At 39.4% G+C, this 22,605-nt stretch overlaps 2 protein-coding genes across 2 annotated transcripts in view; one reads left to right on the forward strand and one right to left on the reverse strand.

The window, feature by feature from the left end:
* The window catches only part of AZI2 (5-azacytidine induced 2), a 39,507-nt gene extending 17,692 nt beyond the window's left edge, over nt 1-21,815 (reverse strand). Inside the window, exon 1 of the mRNA XM_082415135.1 lies at nt 21,400-21,815. The gene's annotated coding sequence lies outside the window, so the exon portion shown is untranslated. The remainder of the gene's footprint in view (nt 1-21,399) is intronic.
* A 16-nt stretch (nt 21,816-21,831) lies between these two features.
* ZCWPW2 (zinc finger CW-type and PWWP domain containing 2) overlaps nt 21,832-22,605 on the forward strand; it is a 141,225-nt gene continuing 140,451 nt past the window's right edge. The window contains exon 1 of the mRNA XM_082415137.1: nt 21,832-21,914. Within this exon, the coding sequence (XP_082271263.1) occupies nt 21,868-21,914 (47 nt within the window). The 5' untranslated portion in view covers nt 21,832-21,867. The remainder of the gene's footprint in view (nt 21,915-22,605) is intronic.

Raw genomic sequence — 22,605 nt, forward strand, 5'->3', positions numbered from 1 at the left:
GGCTTCTTGATGATAGCCATTCTGACAGATGTGAGATGATATCTCATTGTAGTCTGAATTTGCATTTCTGACGATTAATGATGTTGAGCATCTTTTCCTGTGTCTGTTGGCCATCTGTATTTGGAAAAATGTCTATTCAGGTCTTCTGTCCATTTTTTAATCAGGTTGTTTGTTTTTTTGATGTTGAGTTGTATGAGGTGTTCACATATTTTGGATATTAACCCCTTATCGGTCATAACATTTGGAAATATTTTCTCCCATTCAGTAGGTTGTCTTTTCATTTTACGGATTATTTTCCTTTGCTGTGAAAAAGTTTTTAAGTTTATTTAGGTCTCATTTGTGAATTTCTGCTTTTGTTTCCTTTGCTTTAGGAGATAGATCCAAAAAAAAAAAAAATACTGCTATGAATTATGTCAAAGAGCGTTCCGACTGTTCTCTTCTTTATGGTTTCAGGTCTTACATTTAAGTCTTTAATCCATTTTGAGTTTATTTTTGTGTATCTTGTTAGAGAATGTTCTAATTTCATTCTTTTACATGAACTGTCCAGTTTTCCCAGCACCAGTTACTGAAGAGACTGTCTTTTCTCCATTGTATATTTTATTAAAAACAATTTTGTTTTTTACTTAAGTATAGTTGATTTACAATGTTCTGTTAGTTTCAGGTATACAGCACAGTGATTCAGTTTATGTATATATAATATGCACACACACACACACACACACATATATGCCTGTGACGTTTGTTTTGCTTTATTTCAGACAACATGAATACTAAGGGAAGGTTTTGTTTGTTGTTTTCAGGGTCTGGTCTTCCATCATTGTCTATTTGCTTTTCTGATTTTATAACTGAAAGCTTCCAATTGCTCTCAACTAAAGTCAGAGTTTGGCATGTCCAGAGATTTATTTATATCTAGGATTATAGGAAAGTTAGGCAAAAATAAATGTGTTTACTACAAATCTGAGTAGTTGAAACCTATGATTCAGTCATTCTTCACCAACACCAATTTAAAAATTTCTAACCATGTAGGACAACTCCTTAAGTTAGATTCTTTGTCAGTTTATGAAGAAAGTCGAAAAATACCCCAATATCCTACAATATCCCCCCAAAGTGGCAGATCCTCATAACCATAATTAACTCCTGCTGCTTCCAGTACAAAACTGCACTTTCTCCTAATGATGGATAAAGAGTAAAGTTTTCTTCCTCTGAAGGGTTTACTTTTTCCTCTCTGGATTCAACTCTGTTCCAAAATAACAGTAAACATCATTCGAATCACATTGCTAGTAGTTGAAATCCTCATATTTCCTTTCCAAAAGGAAAGTATGGGTTATTCCCATACTGCAAACCTCAAGTAGGCATATGTATCTCTATCTAAGACTCTTTCACACACACATTATATCTTAAAAGAGAAACAAGCAGAATAAGAGCACATGGGTAGTTAAGTGATAGGATGCAGTCTAGCTTAAGGAGAAGTAAAATTGTGCCTATCTTAGACATCTGACTTAGAATGTCTTAATATCCAACCAAATGGACAGGATTTATTCAACTGGAATCATTCTTTTTTTCCCTAAAGACAGTTGAAAACCAAACTGCTCTACAGAGTTGAAACAGATGGTGTCCCACAATTTGTGCAGTTTGAGGATCCAAACCTATATGCTCTTGCTTTACACAAAGTTCTAACTAGGTCAGCAGTGCGACTTCCTACTCATCCATTTTTATCATGAAACAATCATTTACTCAGCAAGGAAAACCCAATGTGGGAGACGGCTGTGCAGTAAAATAATTGTTATGCCACAAAGGGAAGTAATATATTTGAGATAATACATGCTATGAGGATTGAGGGGTGGGGAGGAGGAAGAGTTTTTAAAGAAGGTACCGGGAAAGATCAAATGACTCTTAACCCTGCATTCTTAGGTGAAGAGCGTGGTTATTTTTACTGTACTTTCTGTACTTAAACTTTAACAGTTTGCTAACTTCCAGCAGGGGTAACAAGTTCAAGGGCCTGAAAGAGTATGCGGAAAAAGAATGAGGAGGGGAATGACAAGAGATGAGATTGGAAAAACAGAATGGAGACCAATGGAGATCGTCCTTGACGATAAAGAGACTATAGGATTTGGTCCCTATTCTGTGGAATTTAAGAAAAACCTGGATATGATTCAAGAATGTGAGGAATACTTACACAACAACTATAAAATATATTCGTAATCAAATGAACTACTTAGTATTGTGCTAAGTGTTTTACAAATGTTATCCCCATTAACTCTCATGATTACCCTATGAGGTAGGAAAATCTTATTACACCCATTTCACAGACGGAAAAACTGGGACCCATAAAGGTTATGAAGTTTAACCAAGATCAGCACAAAAACTTGGATTTCAGAGCCTGAACTATATTAGTACATTTCCCTCCCCAATGAATCTTTTACACACTAAATTCATCAAGAACTACAAAAGTAGGAACCTTTTGGAAGGTTTTTAAGTACCTTATATGGAAGGGAGTGTAGTGATTTAACAATGTCACATTTTATAAAGTATGATAACTGGTCATTTTTAGGATAAAATGCGTAGTCAGATTGCTTATTTTATATATCTGTTGCCTGTTTTATTTATAAATCACCCAAAGTTGCATATGGTCTCTCTCTCTAAATACAAGAAAACATTATTTGCCTAAAAAAGCTTTTTTCAAGTTTTATATCATTATTCTATATACTATAAACATGACTTGGAATGCACTGTCCTAAAAAATTGCTTATCTGTCTTAAAAAGTATATGAGAAATAGCGAAGCACACCAAAGAGAAAATCCACTTGCATCACAGATACACATCAAATTTTGTTTTAATAGTTGTCATTTAAATTTGTTATGAAGTGAAAATGAAAAATTTAATTTCTATCCTTGCAAAAATATATATAAAATCACATAAGTATCACAAATATTAATGCTTATCATATTACTCCATACACACCCAACTTCTGGAGATTAAAAGCTGCAGGGCCAGGGAAAATGAGATCTCAGAAAGGTACCAAATAATAGAAGGCAGATATCCCACTGTATTTATTACTATACTGAAAGGAAAACTGCTAGCAAAGTAACAAAATAGGCTATGTGTAACCTTTGGCTTTATTGCTTACACAAGCATCCTTCCTCAACCTTATTTCTACAGAGAAGTAAAGGGAGCTGCAGTAGCCTACCTCACAGTAAAGTAAGATTCAGTTTTATATACTTTGTGATGAAATGCCTTTTCATGGGTATCCAAAGTATCTGGCCCGGAAAATTTGATTTTCTGGATAAACGGCAAAAGCCTAATTGGCTCTTATTATGCTTAAACTAGACCAAGCTAGCTTTAACATTTGCGAAAATTTATACTGTATCTAAACTTATTTACCATAACTTAAATTATCTTAAAATAACAAACCTGTGTTTAATCTTTAAAAAGTGAGTGCCATGAGCAGAATATTATTATCAAAGATTAGAATGATCAAAAGATTAGATAGTATTTTAAATAGCCTAGCAGGAATTGATAATATTAATTTTTAAAACTTAACAAATGTCAAAAATATTATCCCAAGACAAGATTAAGTGGGCCTCTCTCAATAATGAAAGTCAATGATAAATGTATCCTACAAGAACATGCAACACAAAAAATGGTCTTTTACAAGAGTATTCTAAGAAACTGGAGCTGACCTAGAGCAATGTTTGCAAAGTGAGGAATGGACAACTGCCTTAGAATGATTTAGAGTTCTCTTCAAAACTACTGACTGCTAGGCTCCAGTGCAGATCTATGCAAATCAGAATGTTGGGGTGAAAAACATCAAACTGAACTGTCAGTAATCAGTCTATGTGACTTTAAGTCCCATTCCAATTTAAGGACCACCACTGTAGCGGAAACAAAGCTAAGTGGATATTACGTGATTTACAGAATCCCGATTATAACTAGTACTCTTAAACATTTGTGGGCATGGTTAGTTCTATGTTATCAGTTGGTAAACATCACCTAACTTTTCTTTTTTTTTTTGAACATCTTTATTGGAGTATAATTGCTTTACAACAGTGTCATCACCTAACTTTTGCATGGAGATTCTGTTCTTATTACAGAAAGTTACTTCATATTTATCATTTCATCTCACCACAATAGTAAAGGAGGGTCAGATATATTTATCTATAGACAAATAAATCTATATATAATCATGAAAACATTTTATATATTTGGCAATTAGATTTTGTTTCTTTTCAGAGGTTTACATAAGAGAAGTACAAATTAAAAGAGAATTAGAAAGGACTGAGGTGAAAGATGTTGACAATTGCTGAGAACAATGAAATTCCCAAGAACGATTAAAAGTTGTTGTGATCACCCAATTCCAGTGTGGGGGAGGAGGCATTTCCACACCATCAGCAAGCAATGCTCTGGACACCAGCTGGGTGCCCTACAATTCAACTCAATTCTGACACTATCTACCTAGAGATGGCATGGGATTCCACACGTAAAGGGCTCAGTCCCACAAGACTTCCCTCTACTTCAGAAGCCAATGGCAAGCCCAGGTTGCTACCTGTACTTCTGAGGGACCAGCTGCAAACTGGAGGTTCCAATGATTTCCTCCAACTCAGGATGCCGATCACCAAATCCAGGTTGTTACCTGTACTTCTGATCAACTGGCTGTAAATCAGAGGTTCCCACAACCTTCTTGAATTTGATTAATTTGCTAGAGCAGCTTAGAGAACCAAAGAAACCCATTTACTCACTTGATTACTGTTTATTACGAAGGATATTAAAGGGTATGAATCAACAGCCACATGTAGAGATACACAGGGCCAGGTGCTGAACAAAGGAGCTTCTGGCCTCCTGGAGTTTGGGGCCAGCATAGTGGCATGTGGAACTGTTCTGGTTCACCAACCTGGAAGCTCTCTAATCCCTCTCCACTTTGGGTTTTTATGGAGGCCTCATTACATAGGCATGATTGATTAAATCACTGGCAACTGATTCAACATATCTCACCTCCCACCCTCCATCCCCCAGGTCAATGGGACTGAAAGTTCTAATCCTCTAATCATCTGGTGAGTTCCCCTGGCAACCAGCCCCCATCCTGCAGTGCTTTCCAAAAGTCAACTCATTAACATAAATCCAGTCAAGGTGGAAAGTCTCTTGTTATAAGTAACAAGATATCCATTTATGTCACCTTGATGGCTCTGAAAAGGTGTCAGAAACTGAGGACAAGAGACCAAATATTATGGCAAAAGATGCTCCCATGGCTCTTATCCCTCAGGTAATTCCAAGGGTTTGGGGAGCTGTGAGCCAAGGAACCACAGATGAAGACCAAATGTATATGAGAAATACATTTTGGTCAGCTAAGTGACCACATATGTTTTTCTTACAAATCACAATATCACAATATTAATGGAGAAAGATGGGCACAATCTGCCAGATGAGGTGGGTAGAAAAGAGAACAGCAGTTGCTGAAGGCTAGGGAAGAGATGTAAAAAGAAGAAGAAAAAAATTCAAACATTATTAATCAGAATTCATCTTAGGAGACCTTAAATTTCAGTCTTTTCTACAATCAACATTGAGAGGACCCTCAGTTGAGGTATGCTATACATACTGGGGTGTGAGAGACTAGAAGACATAGAATTATTTTCTGACACCAGATTAGTCTTTTTTCTAGGAAAAAAATGATTATCCTGTTGTATTTAATCATCTTAATATTTCCTATTTATTGCTCACTAAACATGACAGGTACTAGTGCTTCTGCATAGTAGGGGAGAATTCATCCCCCCAAAGTATGTCTCTTTGGTTATGTTCTAAGAAACAAGAGAGGTGGCGAAAAACTGTGAAGACCAAGTAGGAGTTACCGTTTTGTAAGAAACATTCACATTTACAAGGGAAATATCCATCTGTAAGGGTGTTTCCCTCTCTCTTCCAGAAAGCGGAGGATGACCAAATGTCTAGAAACTCTTATAACAACCTTATCCTTGTTTACTGTGCTTATTCTAGGAACCTCACATAACTGACTCTTCCCTACCCTTAACATTCCCTTTTGTCTTTAGCTGAGGAGAGCTTTGACCATTTTGGCAAGTTACTCAGTTCTCCAGGGTCTCTCCCATGTATATGTATTAGTAAACTTTTGTTTCATTTTCTCCTGTTAACCTACCCTCATGTCAATTTAATTCTTAGACCAGCCAAAGGAACCTGGAAGGTGATAAGATAAAGTTCATATTTTATGGCAAGACAAGAAAAATTTAAACATAAAAGTTTTCTCTACCCCTTTGGACCTCCTCCCTCCCCTTTAGTGTGTGTTGTGCATCCGCATTAACCAGAACTCCTTAGGAGATAACTTCCTTCTTAATCTTGTAAGGGGCCACGATGACCCCATGACCCACTACTCACTTTGTACTGGCAGATCTGGATTGTATAAACTGTCAATAACACATCATTTAGAGTATAACCCTTTGTCTCAAAAACATGTAACTATGCTTTGACCTCTAATGGGTGGAGCAGTCCTCAGAGCATTCTAAAAGACTGTCTCCCAGTACAATCACCAGGTTGGCTCAAATAATATTTCCCATATCTTCCTTAGATAGACTATTGATTAATCTTTCTGTTGACATGCATGTCTTACCACCAGAGGACACCTGCCGTCTACTGTGAACCAGTGCTCAGTACCAGCATGGGCTCATTAAGCCCCACCAACTCAGATGTTCTGGTGAGTTCTGATATTCAGATCTCATTACTTTTAAGTGATGATCCTAAACATTTTATTCAGGCTGTTTTTACTTAAGACTTGGAGTCTTAAGGGTAACCAGTGCATTTCCTAGGCAGGGGACCTAAGGGGATCTGGGCTGGGCAGGAGGCCCAGGGAAACATAGGTGGCTGGGTTTTTGTTAGATTTAAATTTTAAAAAGCAAGTCAATATATGGTCTGAACAAAACTTTTGCTAGTGAAATGAGAAACTGAATTAATTCAGGTCTGAAGAACAAGGGACATCTGCTCCTTCCAGCCACAAGGCATTCTCAAGTGACTGAGAACCTAGTGGAAGTATCTGAGGATCAACCCTCGTGATGTCGCAGTCCTACATGGGAACCCACTACAACCATTAAATACTGCTCTTCCAGAGGCACACACTAGAAAGACTGATTGATTGTCTTGTGCTCTTGATGCTGAAAACTCGGCCTCCTGTGCACCAGTGCCAAATCAAATCTCGGAGACAGTGTTTTGGGTGAAGTAGAAGAGAATAGCTTTATTGCTCTGCCAGGCAAAGGGGGACAAAGCAGGCTCCTGCCCCAAAAAACTGTATGTCCTGACCTGCGAGGATATGATGAGTTTTATAGCAATGGTTCAAGGGTGGGGTTGCTGATAAGATCAGGGTGTGCGCAGGGCCTGCACTCCTCTAATCTGGTCTCAGGTAATCTGCTTAATGAGCTTCTCTGGTTCCTTTAATGTAGTCTCAGGTGGTCTTTCTCTGGTATGAAGAATGCTGACATCTTAAAGAGCTTAAAGACATTGTTCTGTGTATCCCTTGAGGTGGAACCAGGACCCTGCCCCAAGGCTGCACAATTGTTTCTTGGCTGCTCCTCCCTTGTCTCTGCATCCCCTCCCTTCCTGGATTAGTAACTGTTCGAATCTGCCCTTTGGAACTCAGGGAGAGTCATGGAGGCTGGAGTTAAGAAACAGGGTACAGGAAGACTTCCGTGCCCAGGAGCCCCACAGTGTCCTGCTCAGTTTCACTCTGAGCACTCTCAGAGGCTTTACTGGGGGAGGGAGAAACCGAGACACGCAGAAGAGTAGAACTAATCCAAGAGTAACTCTTCAGGGAGCGAGACAGAAGCAGCACACATCCCATCCACCCTTCTATCCTCAGAAAGTTGTTCAGAGCATATCTCATATCTGAATTAGACTACCAAATTCATAATGGGAAACTGTGCCTTAAAGGCCAAACAGCTCCTAGACAGACTGCCACCTACGGGGATGCCAGCTGGGTTTATGTATGCTTGCAAGTGCTTACTTAATTGAGAATTAAAGGATATCCTGCCCTGAAACAGCCAAGATGGGGCTTTTTTTTGGCTTTCCAAAACTGATTTTTGCATGCACAGTTAGAGAACGCCAGCAGAAGCTAAGTTCTTATCCTGTCAGTCAGTCTCCTGGAACACTGCCTACAGGGTCTACTGGAAACAAGACTGGTAAGAGTTTTTCCCGTTTCTAAAATTAGATTAGCATGAGAAAATATTTGTAGGGCTAGCTCCTCAGTTCCTTTGAATTAGAAAGACTTGTAAATTGTTGAAATTTTAGAGAGCTCTCATCTTAAACTATTTTATCTATTTTAATTGGTATGCAGAAGCCCCAGAAGGCTTCAAAATGCCAAAACAGCTTCACTGAAAGATTTGTTGTAGAAAGCTAATGAAATATTAATGTTGTAACAAGTACCTAAAATAAACAAAAAAAATCCTTTAAGACTGATGATCCCTGGTCGGGATCTAAGATCCCGCATGCTGTGCAGCATGGCCAAGAAAAAAAAAAAAGACTGACATAACTACTGCTCCCCTCTAATCTCCTTCAAGTACTCATTCTAGTAATCCTCTGTCTGAATTGCCTTCCACTCTGAAGACACTATTAAGTGGTTACCATTAGAAATGGAATCACCTGAGGCTGTAAGTGAGCCTGTTCAGATCAGAGGCCAACTGAGGGCCATAGTTAAAGAACTTCTTAATCCCAGGGAGACTCCTCAAAAGTTTTTGTAAATGGATTACCAAGATGCGAGGCCACTGGTTTGACTAAACTGACCAGAGCTGATATTCAGAGCCTGATAGGAATTATTATTATTTTTTTTTTTTTTGGTGTTCTCCTCTAAGCTCAGTGAGGCCATCCAATTCTTTGAGGAATTAAAAACAGCTGTCTTTTTTTTTTTTTAATTACAAATCCAGTCTTTACAGAACCAGAGGTGTGGCTCCACAAACAATTTAAAGCCCACCAGTCCTTTTACCACTCCCAAAACCTCCCTTTGGTTTTTGGCTAAAATACCACTTTCTTTTTTTTAACATCTTTATTGGAGTATAACTGCTTTACAATGGTTAGTTTCTGCTTTATAACAAAGTAAATCAGTTATACATATACATATGTTCCCATATCTCTTCCCTCTTGCATCTCCCTCCCTCCCACCCTCCCTATCCCACCCCTCTAGGTGGTCACAAAACACAGAGCTGATCTCCCTGCGCTATGTGGTTGATTCCCACTAGCTATCTATTTTATGTTTGGTAGTGTATATATGTCCATGAGACTCTCTCACTTTGTCACATCTTACCCTTCCCCCTCCCCATATCCTCAAGTCCATTCTCTAGTAGGTCTGTGTCTTTATTCCCGTCTTGCCACTAGGTTCTTCATGACTTTTTTTTTTCCCTTAGATTCCATATATATGTGTTAGCATACTGTATTTGTTTTTCTCTTTCTGACTTACTTCACTCTGTATGACAGACTCTAACTCCATCCATCTCACTACAAATAAATCAATTTCGTTTCTTTTTATGGCTGAGTAATACTCCATTGTATATATGTGCCACATCTTCTTTATCCATTCATCCAGTGATGGACACTTAGGTTGCTTCCATGTCCTGGTTATTGTAAATAGAGCTGCAATGAACATTTTGGTACATGACTTTTTTTTTTTTTTTTTGACTCTTTTTGAATTATGGTTTTCTCAGAGTATATGCCCAGTAGTGGGACTGCTGGGTCATGTGGTAGTTCTATTTTTAGTTTTTTAAGGAACATAAATACTGTTCTCCATAGTGGCTGCATCAATTTACATTCCCACCAACAGTGCAAGAGGGTTCCCTTTTCTACACACCCTCTCCAGCATTTATTGTTTCTAGATTTTTTGATGATGGCCATTCTGACCAGAGTGAGATGATATCTCATTGTAGTTTTGATTTGCATTTCTCTAATGATTAATGATGTTGAGCATTCTTTCATGTGTTTGTTGGCAATCTGTATATCTTCTTTGGAGAAATGTCTATTTAGGTCTTCTGCCCATTTTTGGATTGGGTTGTTTCTTTTTTTGTTATTGAGCTGCATGAGCTGCTTGTAAATCTTGGAGATTAATCCTTTGTCAGTTGCTTCATTTGCAAATATTTTCTCCCATTCTGAGGTTTGTCTTTTGGTCTTGTTTATGGTTTCCTTTGCTGTGCAAAAGCTTTTAAGTTTCATTAGGTCCCATTTGTTTATTTGTGTTCTTATTTCCATTTCTCTAGGAGCTGGGTCAAAAAGGATCTTGCTGTGATTTATGTCATAGAGTGTTCTGCCTGTTTTCCTCTAAGAGTTTGATAGTGTCTGGCCTTACATTTAGGTCTTTAATCCATTTTGAGTTTATTTTTATGTATGGTGTTAGGGAGTGTTCTAATTTCATACTTTTACATGTACCTGTCCAGTTTTCCCAGCACCACTTATTGAAGAAGCTGTCTTTTCTCCACTGTATATGCTTGCCTCCTTTATCAAAGATAAGGTGACCATATGTGCGTGGGTTTATCTCTGGGCTTTCTATCCTATTCCATTGATCTATATTTCTGTTTTTGTGCCAGTACCATATTGTCTTGATGACTGTAGCTTTGTAGTATAGTCTGAAGGCAGGGAGCCTGATTCCTCCAGCTCCACTTTTCGTTCTCAAGATTGCTTTGGCTATTCGGGATCTTTTGTGTTTCCATACAAATTGTGAAATTTTTTTTCTAGTTCTGTGAAAAATGCTAATGGTAGTTTGATAGGTATTGCATTGAATCTGTAGATTGCTTTGGGTAGTAGAGTCATTTTCACAATGTTGATTCTTCCAAGCCAAGAACAGGCTATATCTCTCCATCTATTTGTATCATCTTTAATTTCTTTCATCAGTGTCTTATAATTTTCTGCATACAGGTCTTTTGTCTCCTTAGGTAGGTTTAGTCCTAGATATTTTATTCTTTTTGTTGCAATGGTAAATGGGAGTGTTTCTTAATTTCACTTTCAGATTTTTCATCATTAGTGTATAGGAATGCAAGAGATTTCTGTGCATTAATTTTGTATCCTGCTACTTTCCCAAATTCATTGATTAGCTCTAGTAGTTTTCTGGTAGCATCTTTAGGATTCTCTATGTATAGTATCATGTCATCTGCAAACAGTGACAGTTTTACTTCTTCTTTTCTGATCTGGATTCCTTTTATTTCTTTTAATCTGTGCTTTCCAGTTACAAGGAAACCTTTCCCCTCGAGCTAATTATGACTTACAGCAATTTGGTAAATTACACCTTTGTAAGTAGAATTGAAACATTCATCTTTTCTCTCTATCCAACCATTCCCTCCAGAAACTGGAAACTCTTAGGTTCCCAGCACCTTTATCAGGTAAATAAGGAAGACCACCTCCTGATAAGTACAGGAATCTCAAGGTATTTTGGGGATCTCAAAAAGAGAGAACTTCACCCAAGTCTATAGATATTGCAGGCAGAATCTGTGGCAAGCCTTTGGTGTAATTTATCTGGCCTTGAGAGATCTTTTAAAGGTTTAATCTAAGATTCCTTATGAAAAGTTCCAACACAGCCAATTTATGAGTCTATGTGGTCAATTACAGACTTATTTCGCAAACAAATTAATATGGCTATATTTGGTAGAAATAAGGGTAATTTTAGAGAGAAAAAGATTATGCTTCAGTGGATTTTAAATTCTAATTTTGCCAAATGAGGCTTTTTTTTTAATATTTACCGCCTAAGACTCACTTCTTAGATGGCTCCTGTTATGCTTTATTACTGTAAAGTTTAATTGAATTATTAAAACAACATTCTAGTTTGTTTCTAAAGCTGATCACAATAATCTATTTTTGCATGAAGATCAGATTCACCATGACCTGCAACCAGGAGATTATGCACACTGGAAAAGACATCAGATAAAAGACCCTTTACAGCCATGTTGGATGGGGCCATATCAGGCTTCCTCTCCTGAATGAACTGTAACTCCTGTCTCTGACACCCGACTTCGACTATCTAGGACCAGCACTACCAGGCCAGAACAAGAAGACAATGACATCTGAAGTAGACAGCTGATGCAAGATGACCCAGGCCTGCATACTATTACTTTGACAATTGCTCACACTTCTGTTTATGAATCCAAAGTATTTCTTTCCTGGGCTCAATCATTTGCAAGTCAAAAAATCAATCCAAACAAACCGTAGGTTTGTGGACCTATGTCCGGTACTCCTAGATTTCCTTGGAGGATTTCTCCTCTCCAAGGCTCTAACTGGATGGCCCTTATTTTATTTTAGAAGAAACTCTAGTATTGTGCAAGCTACCCATTACCTTCAATATCACTAAGTGGGACCCTCTTACCTGGCCAATTAATGACACCTGTTCTGAACGTGCCCATAAGCACTCCTTTTCGCTAGATGAAAAGATATTGGGTAGCTCCTAATGGGACCTAATGGACTCATGGAACAAGTTTATGGCCTTGGCTCTCTCCAGGATGGTTAGAAAGATGTGCAAATGGTTTCCCTTGGGCTAAAGGTCACCTATGGGTAGCCTTGGAAACAGCCGCTGCCAATTTGCCTTTAATGCTAGTGTGCTGGGTTTCTATCACTTTTCCAATAGTATGACCATTTGGCCGAGATATTTGTTAACTCATAACACGTAAGAGTCAGATTTCCACTCTGAATGCTCCTCTTCCCAGTTTAGAAAAAACACTAGGAAAATGTTTTGATTTAGGAGGATCTTGGCTTAAACGTTATTACTACCGACACTGTTACTCCTACTGTCAATCCTATATAGCTCTCTATAAATTAATGAACATGCACAATGCACGTGCAAGGTAGAATTGGCATAAGTCCTATTGGACAACTGGAATTGACCGTTAGTCCTTGACAGACATCTCAGTAGTACAACTCTCTAAAACAAGTTATTAGGACCCAACACCAAAGGACATGATGGACCCAGGGCATGTAAGCAACCACCGTGGCATAAGGCAGCCAAATATTTGATCACCTAATGCTATCAAAAGATTAAAGATCAAAAGGGGGAACTGATGAGATAAAATTCATGTTTTATGGTAAGACAAGAAAAATTTAAATATAAAATTTTTCTCGACAGAGACAGCAGTTATGCTGCCATAAGCCAAGGAAAGCCTGGGGCTATCAGAAGCTGGAAGAAGCAAGGAAGGATCCTCTCCTACAGGCTTTGGAGGACGCATGGCCTAGCTTCCTTGACACCATGACTTCAGACTTCTAGCCTCCAGAACTGTAAGAGAATACTTTTATTTTGTTTTAAGCCACCCGATTTTGTGGTAATTTGTTATGGTATCCCTAGGAAATTACTACCTTAGGAGTTTGTGATAATTTGTTATGGCATCCCTAGGAAACTAATATCTCAGGGAGTTTTGACGCTATTCTTCAAGCCAAGAAAATGCCACTGGTGAGATTTGATTAAGGGAGCAATATTATCAGATTTTCAGTTTAAAAGGATGACTCTGACTACACTGGAAAATACAGACTGGCAGGAGAGGAAGACTAGTTGAAAAGAAGCTGGAGAGCAGAAGCAAGAAACACTACAATCCTGCAGCCTGTGGACCAAAAACCACAGTTACAGAAAGATAGACAAGATGAAAAGGCAGAGGGCTATGTACCAGATGAAGGAACAAGAAAAAACCCCAGAAAAACAACTAAATGAAGTGGAGATAGGCAACCTTCCAGAGAAAGAATTCAGAATAATGATAGTGAAGATGATCCAGGACCTCGGCATAAGAATGGAGGCAAAGATTGAGAAGATGCAAGAAATGATTAACAAAGACCTAGAAGAATTAAAGAACAAACAAACAGAGATGACCAATACAATAACTGAAATGAAAACTACACTAGAAGGAATCAATAGCAGAATAACTGAGGCAGAAGAACGGATAAGTGACCTGGAAGACAGAATGGTGGAATTCACTGCTGCGGAACAGACTAAAGAAAAAAGAATGAAAAGAAATGAAGACAGCTTAAGAGACCTCTGGGACAACACTAAACGCAACAACATTCGCATTATAGGGGTTCCAGAAGGTGAAGAGAGAGAGAAAGGACCAGAGAAAATATTTGAAGAGATTATAGTCGAAAACTTCCCTAACATGGGAAATAGCCACCCAAGTCCAGGAAGTGCAGAGAGTCCCATACAGGATAAACCCAAGGAGAAACACGCCGAGACACATAGTAATCAAAGTCGCAAAAATTAAAGACAAAGAAAAATTATTGAAAGCAGCAAGGGAAAAATGACAAATAACATACAAGGGAACTCCCATAAGGTTAACAGCTGATTTCTCAGCAGAAACTCTGCAAGCCAGAAGGGAGTGGCATGATATACTTAAAGTGATGAAAGGGAAGAACCTACAACCAAGATTACTCTACCCGGCAAGGATCTCATTTAGATTTGATGGAGAAATCAAAAGCTTTACAGACAAGCAAAAGCTAAGAGAATTCAGCACCACCAAACCAGCTCTACAACAAATGCTAAAGGAACTTCTCTAAGTGGGAAACACAAGAGAAGAAAAGGACCTACAAAAACAAACCCAAAACAATTAAGAAAATGGTCATAGGAACATACATATCGATAATTACCTTAAACGTGAATGGATTAAATGCCCCAACCAAAAGACATAGACTGGCTGAATGGATACAAAAACAAGACCCATATATATGCTGTCTACAAGAGACCCACTTTAGACCTAGGGACACATACACACTGAAAGTGAGGGGATGGAAAAAGATATTCCATGCAAATGGAAATCAAAAGAAAGCTGGAGTAGCTATACTCATAACAGATAAAATCGACTTTAAAATAAAGAATGTTACAAGAGACAAGGAAGGACACTACATAATGATCAAGGGATCAATCCAAGAAGAAAATATAACAATTATAAATATATATGCACCCAACAGAGGAGCACCTCAATACATAAGGCAACTGCTAACAGCTATAAAAGAGGAAATTGACAGTAACACAATCATAGTGGGGGACTTTAACACCTCACTTACACCAATGGACAGATCATCCATAATGAAAATAAATAAGGAAACAGAAGCTTTAAATGACACAATAGACCAGATAGATTTAATTGATATATATAGGACATTCCATCCAAAAACAGCAGATTACACGTTCTTCTCAAGTGCGCACGGAACATTCTCCAGGATAGATCACATCTTGGGTCACAAATCAAGCCTCAGTAAATTTAAGAAAACTGAAATCATATCAAGCATCTTTTCTGACCACAACGCTATGAGATTAGAAATGAATTACAGGGAAAAAAACGTAAAAAAGACAAACACATGGAGGCTAAACAATACGTTACTAAATAACCAAGAGATCACTGAAGAAATCAAAGAGAAAACAAAAAAATACCTAGAGACAAATGACAATGAAAACACGACGACCCAAAACCTATGGGATGCAGTGAAAGCAGTTCTAAGAGGGAAGTTTATAGCTATACAAGCCTACCTAAAGAAACAAGAAAAATCTCAAGTAAACAATCTAACCTTACACCTAAAGAAACTAGAGAAAGAAGAACAAACAAAACCCAAAGTTAGCAGAAGGAAAGAAATCATAAAGATCAGAGCAGAAATAAATGAAATAGAAACAAAGAAAACAATAGCAAAGATCAATAAAACTAAAAGTTGGTTCTTTGAGAAGATAAACAAAATTGATAAGCCATTAGCCAGACTCATCAAGAAAAAGAGGGAGAGGACTCAAATCAATAAAATCAGAAATGAAAAAGGAGAAGTTACAACAGACACTGCAGAAATACAAAGCATCCTAAGAGACTACTACAAGCAATCTATGCCAATAAAATGGACAACCTGGAAGAAATGGACAAATTTTTAGAAAGGTATAACGTTCCAAGACTGAACCAGGAAGAAACAGAAAATATGAACAGACCAATCACAAGTAATGAAATTGAAACTGTGATTAAAAATCTTCCAACAAACAAAAGTCCAGGACCAGATGGCTTCACAGGTGAATTCTATCAAACATTTAGAGAAGAGCTAACACCTATCCTTCTCAATCTCTTCCAAAAAATTGCAGAGGAAGGAACACTCCCAAACTCATTCTATGAGGCCACCATCACCCTGATACCAAAACCAGAGAAAGATACTACAAAAAAAGACAATTACAGACCAATATCAATGATGAATATAGATGCAAAAATCCTCAACAAAATACTAGCAAACAGAATCCAACAACACATTAAAAGGATCATACACCACGATCAAGTGGGATTTATCCCAGGGATGCAAGGATTCTTCAATATATGAAAATCAATCAATGTGATACACCATATTAACAAATTGAAGAATAAAAACCATATGATCATCTCAATAGATGCAGAAAAAGCTTTCGACAAAATTGAACACCCATTTATGATAAAAACTCTCCAGAAATTGGGCATAGAGGGAACCTACCTCAATATAATAAAGGCCATATATGACAAACCCACAGCAAACATCATTCTCAACGGTGAAAAACTGAAAGCATTTCCTCTAAGATCAGGAACGAGACAAGGATGTCCACTCTCACCACTATTATTCAACATAGTTCTGGAAGTCCTAGCCACGGCAATCAGAGAAGAAAAAGAAATAAAAGGAATACAAATTGGAAAAGAAGAAGTAAAACTGTCACTGTTTGCGGATGACATGATACTATACATAGAGAATCCTAAAACTACCACCAGAAAACTGCTAGAGCTAATTAATGAATATGGTAAAGTTGCAGGAGACAAAATTAATGCACAGAAATCTCTTGCATTCCTATACACTAATGATGAAAAATCTGAAAGAGAAATTATGGAAACACTCCCATTTACCATTGCAACAAAAAGAATAAAATACCTAGGAATAAACCTACCTAGAGAGACAAAAGACCTGTATGCAGAAAACTACAAGACACTGATGAAAGAAATTAAAGATGATACCAACAGATGGAGAGATATACCATGTTCTTGGATTGGAAGAATCAACATTGTGAAAATGAGTATACTACCCAAAGCAATCTACAGATTCAATGCAATCCCTATCAAATTACCAATGGCATTTTTTATGGAGCTAGAACAAATCATCTTAAAATTTGTATGGAGACACAAAAGACCCCGAATAGCCAAAGCAGTCTTGAGGCAAAAAAATGGAGCTGGAGGAATCAGACTCCCTGACTTCAGACTATACTACAAAGCTACAGTAATCAAGACAATATGGTACTGGCACAAAAACAGAAACATAGATCAATGGAACAAGATAGAAAGCCCAGAGATTAACCCACACACCTATGGTCAACTAATCTATGACAAAGGAGGCAAAGATATACAATGGAGAAAAGACAGTCTCTTCAATAAGTGGTGCTGGGAAAACTGGACAGCTACATGTAAAAGAATGAAATTAGAATACTCCCTAACACCATACACAAAAATAAACTCAAAATGGATTAGAGACCTAAATATAAGACTGGACACTATAAAACTCTTAGAGGAAAACATAGGAAGAACACTCTTTGACATAAATCACAGCAAGATCTTTTTTGATCCACCTCCTAGAGTAATGGAAATAAAAACAAAAATAAACAAATGGGACCTAATGAAACTTCAAAGCTTTTGCACAGCAAAGGAAACCATAAACAAGACGAAAAGACAACCCTCGGATGGGAGAAAATATTTGCAAACGAATCAACGGACAAAGGATTAATCTCCAAAATATATAAACAGCTCATTCAGCTCAATATTAAAGAAACAAACACCCCAATTCAAAAATGGGCAGAAGACCTAAATAGACATTTCTCCAAAGAAGACATACAGACGGCCACGAAGCACATGAAAAGATGCTCAACATCACTAATTATTAGAGAAATGCAAATCAAAACTACAATGAGGTATCACCTCACTCCTGTTAGAATGGGCATCATCAGAACATCAACAAACAACAAATGCTGGAGAGGGTGTGGAGAAAAGGGAACCCTCTTGCACTGTTGGTGGGAATGTAAATTGATACAGCCACTATGGAGAACAATATGGAGGTTCCTTAAAAAACTAAAAATAGAATTACCATATGACCGAGCAATCCCACTACTGGGCATATACCCAGAGAAAACCGTAATTCAAAAAGACACATGCACCCGAATGTTCATTGCAGCACTATTTACAATAGCCCAGGTCATGGAAGCAACCTAAATGCCCATCAACAGACGAATGGATAAAGAAGAAGTGGTACATATATACAATGGAATATTACTCAGCCATAAAAAGGAACGAAATTGAGTCATTTGTTGAGAAGTGGATGGATCTAGAGACTGTCATACGGAGTGAAGTAAGTCATAAAGAGAAAAACAAATATCGTATATTAATGCATGTATGTGGAACCTAGAAAAATGGTACAGATGAGCCGGTTTGCAGGGCAGAAGTTGAGACACAGATGTAGAGAATGGACATATGGACACCAAGGGGGGAAAACTGCGGTGGGGTGGGGATGGTGGTGTGCTGAATTGGGCTATTGGGATTGACATGTATACACTGATGTGTATAAAACTGATGCCTAATAAGAACCTGCAGTATAAAACAACAAACAAACAAAACAACTAATACTAAACTTTCATTGGGTTATTTGTATGGAAATATGTTAATATAAATGTTTCAGACATTACATGAAATTTCTAAAAATCTTATATTTGTATTTGTATGGAAATATGCATGGAAATATGTTAATATAAATGTTTCAGACATTATGTGAAATTTCTAAAAATCTTATATTTGTATTTGTATGGAAATATGTATGGAAATATGTTAATATAAATGTTTCAGACATTACATGAAATTTCTAAAAAAAAAAAAAAAAAAAAAAAAATTTTCTCTACCCTTTTGGGCCTCCTCCCTTCCCTTTGGTGTGTGTTGTGCATCTGCATTAACCAGACCTCCTTAGGAGATAACCACCTTCTTAATCTCGTAAGAGGCCACAATGACCCATAACTCATTACTCACTTGGTACATTTAGATCTGGATTGTGTAAACTGTCAAAAATATGTCACTTGACGTATAATCCTTTGTCTCAAAAACTTATATATAACTATGCTTTGACCTCTAAGGGGTGGAACAGTCCTTAGAGCTTTCTTAAAGACTGTCTCCTGGATTATAATCCTCAGGTTGGCTCCAATAATATTAAGGTAGAGGAAAATTTCTTCTGGACAGCATGCATTTTCCTACTTCCCAGGTAGGTATTATTTTCCTAATTTATAAACAAATCTTAGAAAAATTAAAATACCTTACCTACACCTACATAAAGAATCAGCAGCAAAGGTGGGAATGTGAACCCAGATAAGCCATCTTCCAAATTTATGCTTTTAATACCACATTCTGAGAGGCAACACAAAATTGATTCTTATTTTCCCAATAAGAATCTGGACAAGGCAGAACTCAGTGGTAGAAAGAACAATGGCCTGAGATTCAGAAACCCAGACTCTAGTCTAAGATCTGCCACCTTGATTATTGACTAGTTTACCTCTCCAGATCTAAGTTTTCCCAGTAATAAAACGCCAGGGTTGAACTACATCACTGAGATGCTGCCCTTCCTATATCGTGAAGGCAAACTTTTAATGCGAATACAGTATGGCAACCTAAACAGATAGAAGGGAATTCAGTTTTACCAGGAACTGAGTAACAGATATAGTACACATATTATGACAACACCAAACTTGACTAGAAAGGTATTGTCACCACAGATGAGCAAACAGGGGCTCAAAGAAGTGAGGCAAATTTGTCTATAATCACACTGGTAGTATGTGACAGAGCTGGGGTCTGAATCAAGGCCTATTTAATAGGCTCTTTCCTCGACTTTACATTGCCTCCTGAATTGAATCTTATCTAGAATTTTCACCATCTTTCTACCCCTCAAAAGCCAGACTATCCCTGTACCCACTTCTATGGAATAAGAATTAAGTCTTACAGAGAGAAACCAACACCTACTTCTCTTTCCCTTTTTTTAATGAAATAATTAAGGGCAGGAATGAGCTAACTGGTTTATAAAGAAGGGATCGTCGAGTGCCTTTTTTCAAGATACTATGTACCTCAGCACTCAAATGCCCTATAATTCAGTGAGTGCCCAAAAATGTACTCAGCACCAGATACACAGTATGAAAAACCCCATTTTCATTTTTATAACCCTCACCGAGTTATCTCACTAACTGCCTTAGTCCAGAAATCAGTTTGTATGGCCACAGAATCGTAAGACTCTTTCTGGGTTAGCACAGGTATGAAAAGCAGTCTACTTCTTTTCATTCCTTTCATAAATAATACACCTCAATGCAACTGAGCATCTTCACACACTAAATGCTACTGGTATTAGTGTGAATTATTCTCTAATAGTGATATGACAACTGTATTTTAATCCAAAATATAGGTACCAAAAGAAATTAAATTACACTGGTTTCATTACTTCAAGGATTATGAAGTACTTCATCACATCATCTTATTTAATAATCATGACAATGCTTTGTGTTGGCATATCAGGCAGTGTGCTTTGACTTTTAGGGGAACTAGCTCATTTGTTCTCCATAACAATTCATTAAATCTACATAAGACCTGCGAGGTGAGCAAGAATTTCCTTATATCCTTACATTCGTGTACAACTTTCCATCTTAGAAAAACATAGCATTAAAATTTAACAACCCTGTGAAGGATGTACCATTCCTAACTAACAGACGATGTAAGCAGTGATCACAACAGGATGGTAAATTAGACACGGTAAGTTTAGATAACTGTAATGTAAACCACGTCTTGAGATCTTGTTCAATCAAATTTAAAGCTCTAAAAATAAAAAAGCAAGCGTCTTCTATGTTTAAGAGGCAAGGATCAATTTCAATCCTAGTAGGTTGTCTTTGATCATCTCAGCATATCTCCAATATATCCTGGAGCAATTTGTTTCCATCTGTATTACAGTTTCTGTATTTTCTCTCACTTCTGAGTATCTGAGTTCCTTGTTTGTAGGGACGAGGGACTCAGCCTACCTGGCATGTAGTAGCCACTCAACAAATGATGGAAAACCATCCTGAAAAAACCTAACATTACTGTTAGCCATCGGTGATGTACACGGGTCGATTTACATCGCCCCAAGCAGGACCGTCCTAACCATACGTTCCTCTTTGGTTTCCGATTTAAATGCAGCCCCAATGAATGAAATAAAACTGCAGGCGCCCCGGTAAACCAGAGCACGGTAAGAAAACAAGCACTAGGGATAACCGAGGACCAAGCGGGGCCCGACCCGGCTCGCGCGAGTAGACGCGGTCGAGGATGCCGGGCGGGCCGCTCCCAGGTCCAAGGTTTGGAGAAATGACGCGTCTCTCCGCACCGACGACGGCAGCAGAGGGCGGTCCCGGCACCGCCCGCGCCCCCGGGCCGGCCAAAGCGGGTCACTCACCCCGAACACAGGATCCGTGGGGCCGCCCCCAGGGCCGCCGAGTTTCGATTCCCCAGCGTTTGGAAACGGACCGAAAACAAACCGGGTCGCTAGGGGTCACCGCGGGCTTCCTGTTTCCTCAAAGACAGCGCCGCTTCCCCGGCAAAGGCAGCCGCTCCGGGAACGCCGCGAAGGGACTCCCATTTCTCCCGCCTCGGCGGCGCCAGGGCCGGCGCGGCCGGCCAGTCGGCTGCGGCCCGGGAGGCTCTGGAAGGAGGGCCGAGCCAAGGCCGAGGGCCGAGCCGCCGCCGGAGAAGGCCGGTTACCCGGCCCCGTCAGCGCCCGCCCTAGCCCCGCGCCGCGCAGGGGGAGCGCAGCAACGGGGCTGGCTAAGAGGGCGAGCAGCTCACGACCGGAAACGGGACGTCCAGTAATCCACGGCTCGGCGCCTGGGCCGCGCGAGCAAACCGGAAGTCAGGCCGGAGGGAGATGGGAGGGCGTTCGCCAAGCCAGTGCTGGGGCAGGAGAGAGGAGAGGTGCACAGAAAAGGAGGGCGCGGCGTACTACGCGTCCCGTGAGCCTCCGCCGCGGGGTGGGCGGGGCCGCGGCGTGCTACGTGTCTCGTGAGCATACGCAGCAGGGTGGGCGGGGCCGCGGCGTACTACGTGTATTGTGAGCTCCCGCGACTGGACGGGCGGGGCCCCGGCGACGCGGGAGGCGGAGGTGTGGTAAGGCGTTAACCGCCTTGGCGGAGGTTGAGGCGCTGGCCTACTACAGCGCCGTCTTTTTCCTTCAGCGTCCGCTTGGGGGTCCCCGAACGTTGTAGCGCGTGTTGGCTCCGCTTAGTAGCGCTCTTGTGGGTTTCTAGTTCTCGCCTCGCGGTGGCCGGGAACTGGGGACCCGTGACGATTCGCGCCTGCGGGGGAGCCGTTAACAACCCGACTAGTTTCGGGGCGTTGCTCCGGGTCCCCTAGTTATTCGGCACACAGCTCTTGTTAACATTGTGGAAGCTGTTGACTTCGGGGGGGGGGTGTACCCGGCTGCGCCAGGTAGAGGATGGACAGGCCTGAGCTGTGGGGTCACGAGTAGTTGAGTTGGGGGCCGTCCTTGGAGGTCGCAGGCATACAGAACCCCTCCAGCTGTAGGCCTATATTTGATTAAACAAATAAAGGAGAAAATGGTAATTATAGGGCATTTATCCTTACTAACAGTTAGCAACAGTGATGC

This window comes from Balaenoptera physalus (genome assembly GCF_965194825.1).
Source record: "Balaenoptera physalus genome assembly, chromosome: 11".
Lineage (NCBI taxonomy): Eukaryota > Metazoa > Chordata > Mammalia > Artiodactyla > Balaenopteridae > Balaenoptera > Balaenoptera physalus.